At 32.6% G+C, this 16,471-nt stretch overlaps 1 protein-coding gene across 3 annotated transcripts in view; it reads right to left on the bottom strand.

Annotated features, from left to right (window-relative positions):
• Positions 1 to 16,398, bottom strand: part of LOC148616367 (histone-lysine N-methyltransferase 2A-like) — a 49,907-nt gene extending 33,509 nt beyond the window's left edge. Inside the window, exons 1-7 of one of the 3 annotated variants that reach the window (XM_088583321.1) lie at positions 16,204 to 16,398; positions 8,027 to 8,999; positions 7,081 to 7,587; positions 5,925 to 6,062; positions 5,054 to 5,296; positions 4,272 to 4,535; positions 3,562 to 3,799 (exon numbers count right to left, since the gene is read on the bottom strand). In XM_088583321.1, the coding sequence (XP_088439447.1) occupies positions 3,562 to 3,799; positions 4,272 to 4,535; positions 5,054 to 5,296; positions 5,925 to 6,062; positions 7,081 to 7,587; positions 8,027 to 8,999; positions 16,204 to 16,371 (2,531 nt within the window). In that variant the 5' untranslated portion in view covers positions 16,372 to 16,398. Of the gene's footprint in view, positions 1 to 433; positions 535 to 3,561; positions 3,800 to 4,271; positions 4,536 to 5,053; positions 5,297 to 5,924; positions 6,063 to 7,080; positions 7,588 to 8,026; positions 9,000 to 16,203 lie in introns of those variants that run through there. The other 2 variants (XM_088583322.1, XM_088583323.1) reach the window with 2 other exon arrangements.
• Positions 16,399 to 16,471: the final 73 nt, after the last annotated feature.

The raw sequence follows: 16,471 nt of genomic DNA, 5'->3' as shown, positions 1-16,471 counted from the left end.
TCCTGTCATTATGAATTAGCTTTTGCCTCAAAACATCAGAGACATTAAATGATGTGTTAAATACATAATTAAGTAGTCCTCCGTTTATTCTAATTTAGTTTCTACCTGTTCATGTTTCCAAGATTAACAAAATTAAACAGAGAAATGCAGATGTAATGTGGAGTTAGCGAACACTCAACAATATTATTTTACCAGGTATTATTGAAATTAAGAGACCGAGAAAATAAACGTGCAACACACAGAAGGTTGTGTTGTATAGTTCACGGAATGCTTCAACGGTCAAGTTCTGCAAAAGCAAACTTTACATCGACCATAAATCAATAGATAAACAATTTAATTTTAGATGAATTTCTTCCGTTTCATGTTAATATGAAGGATGCAAGTAATGGGTTATGACGTCCAATATCAAATGCAAGTCGTCTTCTTTACTTACGAAGATCTGGTTTTCATATTTTCGATGTTATGTAGAACTTTCCCAGATCAGAATTTTGGTGGCAAACATGCCATTCACTCAGCCTCAGTAGAACGCTTTATCCATTAAGAAATCCCGAAGGTACAAGCTCACAGGTGACTCAGTAACGAGGAAAGATATCGGCGATATTTAGTGGGGGCTGATATAAAAGAATGATAGAATATCACAAATTTTTATCTACAATTTCATCAGATTTTAAGATTTAATGCAAACAAATCACATAAGTTAGTTTGATATTCTAGTTATTTCCAAACATATAACTCCGTTAATTAACTTCCTGGTGATGACAAAACGCGGACCTATTAGAAAGCATCTGGTGCCCTTAAATTTCTTATCAAGTGGCTATTTTACGCTGTCTAAATAGAAAAAAAAATGCTTTTTTTGAAGGATCTTAAGAGGAAGCCAAAACTGCAATTACGAAATAATCTTGAACTGATTGTGCAGATTAGCAATGAGCTGATTTTTTTCATTTAAAGGCTGTAGGCAAGAATTTTTTCCCAATTCCCCGATGCAAATAAAAGCAAAATTTTATACATTTAACCTTGTCACAAACACATGCTAACCAGATGAGTAAATGCAAAATATACTAGGTGGTCAGAATTGGTGGGGCCATGAACTATTTTTACATTCACATTCTGGCTGAAAATGTCATTGAAATCAAAGGGTTAAAGAATGGCCCATTGAAATTCTTAAGATCGTTAAAATTGTCCTTTTTGAACAAATTATAATTCTAATCAATGTATACTTACTGCACAATAAAATATATTTACTTGATATCTACCATCTGTCACTATAAGTGAGGGATCCCCCCACCCAGACTTGAAAATTCAAATAATTGAAGCGCAATACTGACCGAAATTTACAATCAAAGATTCACATAATTATGTGTTGCATTAGATTTTTTTTATCATAAAGAAGCCAGAAAACAACACTTCCATGAATATGAAGGCCTCTGAATTGGTTTTCTTGGTTGCTGAGGACTATTCCACGCATATAACCCATATGGACATTTTCAAAAGATTTTATGATTAAGGGGACAACCATTTCATTCTGAGGGGAAAGGAAAGGGGGTGTGTTGTCAGGTCGGTTCGCTCTATATTCATATTTGAATAATTCAAAGAAACATTACAATAGGTTGCTACAGATGCCAGCAGGGAGTGTTTTTATAAGTCTCTAACACCAGCCAATGAATAATATTATTCTTCATTCTTCAAATCATTAAAATATGTTTTAGCTATGTTAAAATACTTTGTTACTAAGCAATTAAATATTGTTTTTATCATTAGACATTACTTGAATTTATCCTCACGGACGAATCAATGTCTTCGTGGTATTCTCATGTATGTAAAAGTTCTTAATGGGGAGGGGGAACCCTGACAGTTTTTGAAAATAAATATGTTGGCCTGGAAAATTTGGGAATAAAAATCCTGGCCACTATTAACTATAAAATAAAATAATAAATTTTACAGCATCAAGATATCACTGTGCAAAATTGTGAAATAAGTAATCCAGCCATATAACATTTGGAAATTAATTTTCTGACTCACAATTTTTTGGAAATAAATATTCTGCCCCAAAGAAATCTGCTAGTCCCCCAAATTAAATGGTTGGCCCTTTAAATTCATTTTTCCTGTTTTTTTTTTACTATAAAAAAGAGTAATAGTGTTTACATTGTAATTTAATTTTATGTGTATATCCAATTATGATAGACAATATATGAAATTTCAAATCTCCCTCAGAGTTTTATTACATTTATTGATGAATTAACAAAATGATAGTAATGCAATAGAAGTACCAACACATACACTCTTCATCTTTCTCAATTAATCAGGAATGATCTTACTATCAAGGAGGACTGATTTTCCTTTTTTCACTTCAGCATTCACATGTTGATATTTTCTCCATATATTTAGTGGACATTTCAGACATAGAACTCATGAAATATATTTCATAGCTTTAAGTGGTAGTTCTGATACCACTTTCTATTTGGTTTCACCTTGTGCGCCAAGAAAAAACATTTCCTGTGTGAATTCAATTACACTGCTGAGTTCTTTCATATCAAACATAATATACCGAGTTAGAATAGGAATATATGTACAGAGAAATATAACTGGGACATTTGCATATCCTTATTTCGCTGTAAGAACTAAGGTTAGGGAACTTTCAATAATATAATATGAAATAAGATGTTTATAGCTATATACTTACACTGGTTATACAAGTGCATCAATGGCATTAAAATTCAAACAGAAATGAAAAAAAAACAAGGTTAAGATTTTCTTCAAAATGGATTAAGAGACTACAGGTTAAAAACATAATTTAGCTATTGGAAGATTCTGATCAGCTGACTACTCTAAGTTCAGGCAGTTCATCTCTGGTAAAGTTTCAATACAACTCAACACCTGCAAAGCAAAATGATGGACAAAGGTATAACCCTATACCTTACCACCAGTGACAGGGACACTAGAGACAAAGGTATAACCCTATACCTTACCACAAGTGGCAGGGACACAAGAGATAATTGTGTCTGACTAAAAAACTCCTTCTCTGGCAATTCTCTAAAAGAGAATTCACAATGACCAATCATACATTTGTAGATAAAACAATGTACTGCATGAAAACTGACACTAATACCCATGGCCTATTGACATTCTGATAAAAAATGTTCTTCTGTTCATCTCATGCTCTACCAACTACCTTATATAACCACCAAATGTGGTATTCACATCTTGTGTTCTTCCAGCTATAAAAGCTATTGTTTTTTTTATAATCACTATGTTTAATAAAATACTATAAATCACTTTATTGTAGACATAAAAGAAATTATCTATTCAAGAATATTAATGTGCATTAAGGCAATTGATAATAACCTAAATTAACTGTGCAGAGAAAATAATCTAAACGGTTTATTGAGTAGAAAAGAATAATTTTTTTTAAAGTTTTTTTTTTTAATATCTACATGTATATGAAATGTATTATCAGGGAAGAAACAGACCCATCCACCAAATTTGTGACAGCTCAACACATCACACAAGTGAAAAAAAAACCATGCAAGATATTAGTAGAGAGAAAGACAAATCTATGCTTACAAACAATGACGACATTTTCCACAGTCAGGAGCCAGACAATTGGCACATTTCCTACATCTCAATTTCCGTTTGCTTTTCAGCATTTGGATATTTGTGTGTGGTTGATGAATTGGTGAAGATTTGTGAACTTTGTGAATTTTAGGGATAACTTTGACAGGCGGTGATCGAATGACTGTATCTACCCCTTCCTCAGCATCCTGAATTATCTCCTCAATGGTTTTCTCATCATCTGAATACGCTGTAGCATAATCATCAGATTACATCAATATCATACAATGTATCTTACATTAAATAACCTGGAGAAAACATACATGTATTATATAATGTTACTGCAAGTATATCTATTAGTTAAAAAATTGAACTTGCATAAAATGTTTTGTGAACATATAAAACAAAATATTCTAAAGTAAATGCTTGTATATACCGTATTTTCCGGACTATAAGTCAATATTTTTTTCAGCAAAGAGTCAGCCTCGACTTATCGTCCACTTCAACTTATATAAGGATTTTTCAAGAAATTTGTACACCATCAATATATTGGCTTGTACTCTATAAGAAACTAGAAGTGTCCTGCCTCAATATGAATTTAATCTTAATTTGCATACAATGAAATAGCACCAATAGAATCATTATCATTTATTCAAAAACTCAATTTTCAAGAATGTGTTAAAAAATTAACATCAAATAATATAACACCTTTTTTATCCCACCTGCTTTGTCCAACTCGTCCTGTCTGAGAATTTTCTTTTTTTCCACTTTAGGTAGTGCACTAAGCGTCAGTTCACTCTCTGGGAATCTTGCAATAGTTTTTCCCAGGACTACAGCTGCCTTTCGACAAACATGTTTAATTCTTGGACCTCTTACATCAGCAACTGGTGATACAGTATGGCTATCTGGTGAACTGGTGACATCACTTTGTTCTACTTTATCTACCTTGTCAGGCTGTGGAGATGATGGTGGTGAAGGGGGAGCATCTATGAAAAATTGAAAATGTTCAGAATGGTTCTGGTAATGATCTGGAGAAATTATCATACTGAAACTTTAATAATAGGAGTGTATTAACAGTTAAAAACTGCAAGAGTACATCTCAAAATATATAATACTCAATGTTTTATACTTCAGGCGATCCCCAACTTATTAAAGACTAATAACAAAATGTCCATCCATCAAAGATGCCAAAACAACCTCTAAAATTCAAACAAAGGTAACATGTTCATTAAATGGTCAGTAGATGCATGAAGAAGGATAAAGGTATATACTCAGTACTTCCTTCACATATCATGTATGATGGTCTTAACCAAACCTATTTATGCTACTTTATAATCCACATTTTTTACTGTATTTCAAGAAAATGATCAGTAAATCCTCAAAGACTGTGACTTTAAAGTTTAAGCATTATGGAGAAATTCGCAATTCTTAAAGCATAATTTGCAGTCAAAATCATTCGAACTAAAAAGAAATCTGTAAAAGTAAAAACCTCTGAAAAACCTACCCATATCCATAAGTTCTCCCACAGACGTATGTATCATTTCTAAGTAGGATGGCTGTTTCTTCTGTTGTACCAATACTTTCTCTGATTTCTTCTGTAATAGTACAGTACTTCTTGATATTGTCTTCGGCTTTTTTATTCTAAACTTTGGAACAGGTTTACCAATTGCAGTCAGATAGTGTGTGCATGCCTTTCTGAACCTACAGGGTTTGCATAGTTGTTCTGATTCTGGCTGACTACAAGCACCTGACAAGTAAAACAGGATATTTATCAGAAGAAATGCTGTATCAAACAATATATGTTTATCAATGTTTATATTTTCACTCTTTAACACTGATATAAGGAAAATGTCCTTTGCTTAAATCAAATCTTATTGAATGCCTAAATACTGTCTGAGCAAAACAAAATGTGTATGTTTCCTGCTACCCTCATATCCTAAATATTTAATGACCATTTTGGCTCAGGCATTGTCAATGTCTAGATAGTTTCCCAACTCAAGTTAAAATGTTTAAAAGGTAATCCCTACCTACCTACTCTTTTTTTCAATCTTGCTAGTAGCAAGAAACAAGACAATTTTTGGGGCCATACTATGTGTTATAAGGACTGACTTGAAAATATCTCCTCACTGTAGCTAAAGATGTTGAACGTATTTTGCAAACCATTTAAGCATACATGTATTATGGTATTTGATTCTAATGCTGCTGATGAGAGGTTATTCCTTGAATTTGAAAGAAGTGTACAGCATTCCGAAATAGGCAATATACATGATTGGTATTTTTGTATTCAAAACCTTTTTGATCTATAAAACATTGTCAATCCCTTTAAATTGAGAGATTTAGGCATATGTATGTATTCAACAAGAAAATGAACTTACCACTATATTTACACGGTTCTTTTTGAATGTGTGGGTAACGTTTATAGAACTTGTAACATGATATACAGATAACACTTCTGATCATCTTGGCTTTCTTACTGTATGTGGTTCTACATACTTGACAAATATGTTCAGGAGCTTAATTAAAATAAAAAATAAAACGTAACAGAAATGTAATTTCATCATAGTATTAATTACAACAAAATACATTGTATTGGAAAAGGAAAAGATGTTTTGTCTATTTTTCATGCAGCCAGAGAAAGTTGAAAATATCAAAAAATTAAAATATTACATTGTGTGAAGTGTTCTAGGATTTAAAAAAAAGGTTTCCACTAGAAAATTCCAAATGAAGATTGATTTCCTCGCAACTGAAGTCTGCTTTCTGAGCTCAAAAAATTCTTAAGAATTTTAAGTTTACCACTTGCAAAATAGAAAGTGGAACATGCTACAAAGTAAATAATTTTCCCAGATCAAAGTTGCACTTGCCGAAGGTAACATGAGAGTGAAATCCTAGAACATTGGTGTATAATGTAAAATTAATAATCAGCCTTGCCTACCCTTTTTTGATAAAAACAGTAAGGTGTACTCCAAAAAATAATCAGGTTCATTTTTTGTTGCAAAAAGCTGATTTATGAACAGAAACATCCAATATTGCAGATGAATATCAATAAAATGGATTTAAAAGTACTTTTATTCAAGTTGTTTCTTGGCAGGAGTATCATTATTTTCTTTACCTAACTACATTTCAACATAGTTTTGGTTCATGTTTTACTAACCAGAAATGACCATTGGTCCAATAGTCATGGAGTCAATTAAAAAAAAGAGAGAACAGAACTGAACAAATTCAAAAATCATAAAATTTGCAGAAAGTTTGCCAAACTGTATGGTATTTGAAAACAATCGTAAAAGCATAAGATGGCCTTAAAAGTTGTGAGCCATGCTAAAATCATAAAGGTAGGCAACTCTGAATTTTTCAAACATAACTGTTTGTCCTCTTGCAATTAGATGGTCACTATACTTTCTAATTTTGGATAGATTTAGGTTCATGTGTAATTTATATTTTGTACTTTGTTTCCAAGCTTTATTTTGGTATTTAAATAATTTATTAGAATATTGAATGATGACAAGTTTTTAATTTTTGTACATCAACACTTACCTTCTACTTGATCAGGATCATTTTCAGGACCTTGTCTGTCCATATAATTTGTTGATGAAGCAGTATAAGTGGAATAACCTGTATTCCCTTCATCAAGCCTCTTCTTCTTTCTCTCTTCCCTTTTCATTTCTTTCTTGAGAGACTTAGCTAATGCTGCCTTTGATTTATTCAATGCTGTCCTATTTAACTGTAACTTTGCCTTCCTTAAAATGTTATGACCACTACGCTTTGTAGCCTCAATGTCATTGTTTTGCTGGGTCAAAGACCTGAAAGGTGTGTTGCCAAACTTAGGAGGTGCTATTCTTATTGGTGGAGACAATGATGACTGAATAGACTGACCTAGTTTTGATGGAGTTAAATGTACTTTTCTAGAATCTTCAGGGCTAAACGACGCTGATAAGGACTGAAAGCCATTTTCAGTTCCTTTTAACTTTTGGCTTGGTTTCCTTTCCCTCTTTCCTTCTGTTATCAATGGCTGGTCAAACAAACTGGCTTTCCTATATATACCTGTTATAAATAATCAAAACCATGTTTAAGCCAATATCAGTGGAAATAACAATGCAGAAAAGATTAAAGTTATATTAAAAACATGGCCTATGCAGATGGAAAAAGCTACATTTATTCAATTTTCTGCAACCAGAATCACTTTTACCATTGACAGTCATCGTCTGAATTTTATTTGGATTGGTACTTAATGTGTCTTCCATTAAAATGTATAAACAGTATTATAAGCTTTACCGGATGTCTTGTTTGTGTATACATGAATGTTGTGTATATGTGTATATACATGAATATTGTGTATATGTGTATATACATGTATGTCGTGTATATGTACATGTGTTTTCAAGAGATAAATTTGTTCAAATGTCATGAAATGTGGTTTGTAAACACATAAGTTTATATAAGTGTCAATGCACATATATTTTTTTCACACTGGGAAACTTACTTGGTGAGAAAGAACCAAATCCTCCTGTAGTAGGAAATTCAGTTTGGATTGTCAATTTTTCCATGGTTGTATTTGATGAAGTTGATGTAAAAGGCTGTTGGAAACTAGGCGATAACGATGTGTCAAACAGGTTTTCTTTCCTTTTCTTTAGTACACTTCTATCCTCTTGTTCAAGGAACCGCTTGTTTGGAATGATAACCCTTGATGATCTTGAACTTTGTGTTGGTAAGACAAACTGTTTCTTGACAGGTACCTTTTTAATTTTTTTGACACTGATCTCATCTTTTCCTTTCTTCGCCTTGTCCAAAAGAGTTCTAGCAATGCTTTTACTACCTTTTTTAACTACCGTGCTGACAATATGGATTTTCTTGTCTCTTTCCTTTCTTTTTTTAATTTGTTTCTGTTGAGGTGATTCCTCTTCATCCTCAGATGTACAAGGTGGGCCAGTTGGTATATACCACTTCCTTTCAACAGTCATGAGATATTTTGGCCTTCCAATTCCAAATATTACTCTAGCACCTCTGAAACGTCCAGATTTTTTTATTTTAAATCCCTGTTCATAATATTTACCCCCCATTTCAGGGGAGGTAACTTTATCAGTTTTATAGTAAGCTGCCAAGGCTTTCCTTGTCTCTGTTTGTGGTGTGTCATTGTCTCTTTTAGACTTGATTAAATATGATTTTGATGGTTTTGTGATCCCCTTTTTTAACAAGTCTTTATAAGATCTGGGAACAACAGTTTTTTCACGGTTCCTTGTTCTCTGTGCAGTTGGTAGATTTTCAATATTTTCCTTTTGTCTGCTAAATCGAGTTGACATGGTCTTTGGAGGTGATGTTGGACTAAAGCTAACATTTTGAGATGTCTGTGGTTGAGTTTCCACCTCACTGTCTTCTTGTAAGTCAGCTTCCAGTTTCTTAAGTTTCTTTTCTGCTTGCTTAACATCTTCAGCTGAAAATCCTTCAAACTCTTCATCCTATAAAAGGTATGTACCAATTGATATTAATAAATTTTCATTAAAGTTTTTAAAATTTTTTATTAGGGCTATTACATAAACTAAAGGCTCAAGAGAGCCTGAATCGCTCAACCATTTGCTTATTTGAAAAACTTGAGGAATGAGAGAGACTACATTAAAATCAACTGAATTGTCGCATGCAGGAAATGCTTTTACAGTGGATTCCGCTTAATTGCATAGCCTATTTGCCAGTAAAAATTATGCAAATAAGCGGGCTATTCTTATAACCGAATTTACGATTTTACCGGAAGTGTGAGTTTAGGTAAGATGACGATACTGTGGATCAACCAGGGATATCACTGTTCAACATTTCTGATCTGGTATTTAATTGTTATAGACCTTCTCATTGTATTGTTCTTTCATCAATAAATAATAATATATATTGTGTTATTCTTGTTTATTGACGTTCTTTACGTTGTGTGTATTTATAAGTAAAACCATGTGTTTCTCATCTATAAATAGTCAAGTACCGGTAATTTCCTGACCTTTCTACGAAAGAAAATCCCATATTTCATATTTTAGCCAGGATTCAGTGTAATATTCATCAATGTTTGCAGTTTGTGGGCTTTTGAAATGGTCTGTGTGTTTTTATTCCTCTGTTCATCACCATTGTACACTGATAGTTGTGTATTATATGTGTCATTGACCTCAATATATTCCTATGAAGTGTGAATAGTATGGGGCACCTTAGTGAAGTTGAATTTCATTAGACATTGTACTGAATGAATGATGACTTTTAATTTTCAGTTGATATTTATGCCTAGTAACCCAAGCTCACTAAAACTGTTCTTCTCATTAAAGAAAATTAAATTTACATTGATAATCATTTGTAGTCGGAAGAATTAAAATAGGGACAAAAAATACCCCAAGCCGAATCCCAAGCCACATCATAAGGTGATGTTTGGCATGTCGTCAAAAGTCATTGTTCACCTAGGTGCTTGTTTATTTTAATGTAATTAGAAATCATTTAAATTGTCTTTTATGTCCATTATTTTTTTAATCCATTATTAACACCTCCTGATTGATGATAATATAGTTTTTACAACAATAAATATGATTGACATATTTATGACCCGAAGGCTTAAAATAGAATTTGGGAAAACCTGTCTTTACCTCGATGAGGCAAAATTCTCTATGCAATAAACCGAAATGTACCTGCAAGGTCTATGCAAATAAGCGATTTTTCCCTAATCAAATAATAGGAAATGGTTTTGTGCAGGAGAAAATTATGCTAATAACCGAAATACGCAATAAAGCGATATGCGATTAAGTGGAGTCGACTGTATTAGCATTTTCATGACCTGAACCAGAATTTTGCAGAATTATTTTTAAAAAAAAACTGTCTTACAACCTCTATGTTCCGTTTTTAGTATAGGCAGCCATATATATTCACGGATTAAAAATCACAACAGTTATTTTGAGCACAATACACTCACGAACTAATATGCTTATTTTCATTAAATAATCTTATATGGTTTTAGAGAAGATTTTGAAAGTTGTACATGTGAAAAAGAAACCACAAAAACTGTTTCAGAGGCTGTAACTCCTACATCAGTCAACGAATGGTTTTGATAATTTTGGCATAGACCAGTCTCATGATGCTGAACGATATTATTCCCTGCCAGAAGTTTGCTACAGCCATGGTGACTTGCAAAAACTGTCTTTAAACCCCTATATTCTTTTTTCAGTAAAGGTTGCCATGTTTTTTCACAAATCAAAAATTGCAACATTCATTTTGTGTTTTCCATACCGAATTCTGTAAAATGATTTTTGAGAAGATTTTCAGCCGTAACTCCTACATCAGTTGATGAATCGTTTTGAAAATTTCAACATAGGTATGTCTCATGATGCTGAACAATACTATCCCTGCAAGAATTTTTCTAAAAGTAACGGTTTTTGAGTTACTTGCAAAAAACTGCCTTCTGAACCCTATGTTCGATTTGTAGAAATGACCACCATGTCTTTTCATGAATCAAAAATCTCAACGGTAATTTTGTGTGGAATACCCTATGAAACAAATATGCTAACTTTCACTGAATTCTGTACAATGGTTTTTGAGCACAAATTTACACTCTTCAAAACTTCAACACCTTTATACCGAAATAATATGTAGTCACCCTTTAACCAATTTTTTTTTATCAATCACAACCTAGTTTTCATTGCTACTAGTCATTGAATGAAATCCATGAAAAAAAGGAGAGGCCATTTCAAGGTGACAAACCTTAACAATTAAATGTTAACAACATTTTAGTTGGCCTCACAAATAAAGTGATTCCAGTTGACAAAATTTTATGAAAATCAGTCCAATTCATGATGTTTTTGTTACTAACCACTCAATAAAGTTTAAAGGAGATGAGTAAAAAATGGGGGTGCTTACCAGAAAACAAGGCTAAATCATGGACTTTTTACTGAGTCTCCTTTGACAGATTTCTGTGAAAATCGATCCCAAAATCAAAATCAAAGATTTTACTGCCGCTAACCATTCACACCAAAGATTAAAAGAAATCAATCAAAAAGTGGTGGCATCCAGGTGACAAACCTAAATTTTTAAGTCCCCTCCCAAAAAATACATGTAAGGACATTTTTAATGGAACATAACCACATAATGGTGAAAATGGCAAAATATTAGGGATGTCCAAACTCAAAAACTACATTTTGGATTTGGTACTAAACAACTGTGCAAAGTTTTAAAGAAATCATTGATCCATTAATAAGTGATCATCTGGAAACTGACATGGGACGAACAGACAGATGGGCACTTTTTTGGAGGGTATCACATTACACCTTGGCACTTTGTGTGGCAGGGTATAAAAAGTTGTTTCCTATGACAAAATCAATCGCATCCAAGATTTTATTGTACCTAACTAGTCAACAAAGTTTGAAGGAAATCAGTAAAAAATATGGGGTGCAATCAAGGCAAGTAGAATTTATGTCAATGTCATAATACCCCCTTCCCCTCCCCAAAAAAAAAGTACTGTCAGCACTGTAGGTTTTTGATTCTTGTGAAAATTGTAGCATGAACAAAATTTCAAAGATTACATGAAGTAAAACAGAATTGTGATCATACATTTACATTTTTCATATTAAATATCAAGAACTGTCTTTTTTCCCCCTAATATATAAACCGGATGTCAATCCATACTTCTGATCCAACTTAATACACACAAATACAAATTTTGTTCCATTTCAACTTTTTCCTAAATTTTTAAAACTGTCCAAAAGTTTATATTCATTAACATTAAAAAACTACAGTAACAGATTATTTATAATACAATGTATTTAATTAAACCAATTTCTACTCAAGAAAAACATTTCCTTAATACCACTGAAAGGCGGAGTACAGTATCACTAATGGACGTTGTCTGAAAATGACAGGGCCACTTCACTTCGCCTTTGGTGTCGTCTGAGGGCGAAGTGAGCGACTCAAGGACGACTATTTCGTCCAAATAGCCTAGCAGCATGAGCCTTGGATGAACATAAGATTTCCAAAAAACTTGACACTTTTATTAATTTAAATTTTCCCGCCAATTTTACTTGGTTAAAATCACTGCGAGTGTGAGGCAGAGTATTTTTAAAGTAGGATGTATGACAATGAGTGTGATGATTATGATTGTGACTGGGTCTGATACTGAGAGTAACTAAGAGGAAGATGGGGTGTTTGCAAGGTTGTTTGAATTCTCTTTAGATTAATATATATTTTGATGTTGTTCATTCAAGTGTTACATGTATTACAATAAATTTATCAAATAAGACATATATTATGATATTTACTTCATGTTTCTAAAAAAAATTATAAAAAAGAACTAGCCGTGTATGTGCCCTTCAAATGTCTGGGCTAACTGATTTTCAGGTGTATGTAGTCAGCTGGCTACTGGCCTCAAAATTCTGACCACTGGAATTACTATGAAGTATACAAGTAATTTAAACATCTCTACCAGCTTACAATGGAGAAAGGCAAAAAAAAAAAGCATAGTTCAAAATAAAGAAATCAACCCTATCGTTCTACATTGATGTGAATAAAGGGGAGTTAATTGTACTTTGAAAATACAGACTTATTCAAACATCTGCAAATAAAATTTATTAACGAAAGTTTAGGAATACATAGTGAGGCAACAAATGTAACATGCCTGTCAGAGCTGAACAAAAACCACCTAAAAATAAAAATCAAGCATTCAAATTTTGGAAACATTTCTAATTAAAAAAACTCTCCTGTAAAAAGATTAATAATAATATGCCGTGAAATAACAAATGGGTCACATCAGTGCAAAAATGAATAAAGAAACTAATTAGGATTTAATTACTTAATACCCAATAACAAGGGTCCGAAAATTTTAACAGCCCATGTCAGACATTTTATCAAATTTCAGCAGATGTTTGTGTTAGTCTTTTAACTGCCTAGTTCGAGAAAAAACATTAAAAACCCTTTTTGTATTTATTTGAAGATAAATATTGGAATTTTTGTTATTCCATCACGTACTCTGTCTTTTACAAAATGAATGCGTTCAGTTTTGACCACACATGGATGTTCTGACATGTAAACAAAACATTGTGTCTCTCGGACTTTTTCATCACAATAGCAAACAGCCAAAACTTTCAAGTGATGAAAAAAATTTTCATTACTTTAAAAATGAAAATCGCGAATACATTCAGTATATTGATTTGAATGGTTTGTTGACTTCTGTATTAAAAAGATTCAATCGATGAATTAATAATAACAAACTATGACTGATTCGTAGTTTCAGCACCATGTGCTTTCGTAAAACTGAAAGATCGGCAGGAAAATGGCTTTTTCTTATTTGAATCAAGTAATAAATATATGAAATTTCTCTGAGTCACTTCAATTAATTTGTATACACAATGGTGCTGCATGTGTAGCGTTAATTTAATTATGCAATCAACTAATCAGTTACAGGTAAAACCGCAGTTGCAGGTAGCTGCACATAGGCAATATTAACATTAACGTACAACTGTCAAATAATTTCCAATAAACAATAAGGAGACAGATAGACAGTATGTTTCTAAAGTAATAAAATCACGCTGACTAATTTATAAGGGTTGATAATTTTTTTTATGTCCGATATTGGAAAATAGTTGTTGAATATTTGCAAAATTTGTCAATGACCAACATTTTTTACCATTTCCGGATCCTTGTACAATATCCAAGATATACATTTAAAAGAAAAAGCATCTATAAAACAAAGAATACTTGATCAAGCTATCTAAAAATCAATCAGTGTTCTAGGATTCCCATTACCCGTTACCCGTGGCAAGTGAGTTTTCAGGTCGGGAAAGTCCTTTGGGAACCTTTGGTTACTCTTGGGGAAGTCAATTTTAAAGTTTGGGTACGTTGAAAATGAGTTCTTGCTTTTCCGACCTGTGGCAATTATTTCTGAATTTATTTCAGCAGAATTTAAGTTTTATTCTTTAGAAAACTTGATTGTTTTATTTTGCTTTTTTATTCATCATGATCCTATTGGTGCTTGTAATTAGATTGCTTTTCTTCCTTTGAAGTCAAACACGATCGTGATGCGAAAACAATAATTTTCGATCCGAAAACAGTAATAAAGAAAAACCCTCATTTCCAAATTTGTAGTTTTGAACAGACGGATAGTTTCTTTCATCATTATATATTTGTTTGCAAATAAATATGAAATGTATTTAGGGGAGATGGAGCACCTGAGTCTGAGAAAGGTGACTAAAGGGTAAAAAGTCATAAAAATATAAAAGTTCCCATACAAGTTTTCAACAGTTATGCTCAGCAAAGTTTTTTTTAAATACAATACTAAATGTTTGAACGGTGGGAAATTCAAAATAAAAATAGATCTCCATAGTATTGGGTTCACATCCTCGAAAGAGGTAGAGTCCCCCTCTGATGAAGAATCAAAATTGTTATTGCCTTGTCATCTAAGTGTATTCATTTATAAGAATCAGACAGTAAAAATACATCACATTCTCTGCTTTTTAGAAATGATTGCACTTGTTACCAAATCATATGACACATATTTTGTCTTTAAAATGTTACTTTCAATGTGGGTAAGTTCAAATAAAGTCTGGGTAAGTCATTTTTTGGGGGCCACTTACCCGTTGCAAGTCAAGTTGACCAAAAATCCTAGAACACTGTCAATATGTAGTTTAAGGGAAATAAAAAAAAATAAATCATTTGTAAGTCAAACCATAAACCTTTTAATATGCTGACATGTGTAAATTACAAGACAGAATTTAGGATCACTCTTGAGAAAGGACACTTAAAATATCCCTAAAAATAATCATACTTGCACCATACATGTAGGACCATATGCAAAATGCAAAAATAGAAGATGAAGTGAACTTTTCCGTATACTGTTCAGTATTGAGAACAAAATCAACACGAATTGCCAATCAATTACTGAATTTGATTAGCAAATCATGAAGTCAAGGTAATTCAAAATAAAAGGGTTTGAATATCACCACTCCAGTACCTCTTTCTAGGTTATTTAGTTTATTATCATGTTTCTTATGTGAAATTACATATGATATTGAGTCATAACCATTTACTGGAAATGTGTATGAACAAATACATGTTTGTGACAGGCCTTTACTTTGTTACTAATTCAAGGAGCCACTTTCTTTACTCAAGGACAGTGGTAAAACTTCATCTATCTTAAGACAGTGCACAATCGAAATAGTTACATCATCAACATGCACAAATGAAAAAGTACAATTTATGAAAAATACAAATACATTTACATTTACTATACTATACTCTATACAGGTTTTGTTACTAGTTCATTTCAAAATATATCAAGTGCTTCTTAAAGTCATAAAGAATACCAAAAATAAGCCAAATTTGTTTTTTTATTCTTATTTCTGTGAATGATAACATCAACAATCATGATGAAATTTACAAGGGTCAACTTCAAAGCACTAAATGATTTACACCACACAAAAACATGCAAAGTGACCCATATAACCCACGTTAAAAACGATTTATAAGTAAATATTGAAATAAACAAGCCTTTGTATTCAGACAAATCTAAACCAAAATGTATATGCATATTGGGAATGTATAAAATAATTGTTAACAAGCACCAAGATAGAGTATTTTAAACGAATTCTGTTCGTTTTATTGACAGTTTCGTCGTAGGAAGCCATTTTGTTTTGGTGAGAAATGAAGTAAGAGGTTTACCTCGTCAGATTCCCCACAAAGTTCTCTAAATTGTCGGAGACCTCTGTGGATATTGGCAACCCAAGCCAACACTGGGTCCTGTAGGATATCGATCTCATCGGCAGCATATCTGATGCCTGAACGGCCAAATCTACACCCAGGGCGACCGGGGAACCTCAACCGCGCCATATTGGAGGGAAATCCCAATAGATGGCGTTTTATGATTTCAAAAATAGATTTAACATTGTTACCGCCAAAATATAAAAGTCGATAAGGCGGGGAATTCAAA

This window comes from Perna viridis, chromosome 5, assembly GCF_037379345.1.
Source record: "Perna viridis isolate PV_CMFRI_1.1 ecotype Kerala chromosome 5, ASM3737934v1, whole genome shotgun sequence".
Lineage (NCBI taxonomy): Eukaryota > Metazoa > Mollusca > Bivalvia > Mytilida > Mytilidae > Perna > Perna viridis.
Note: the sequence above shows the minus strand (reverse complement) of the source record. Positions and strands in the feature narration are given on the sequence as shown.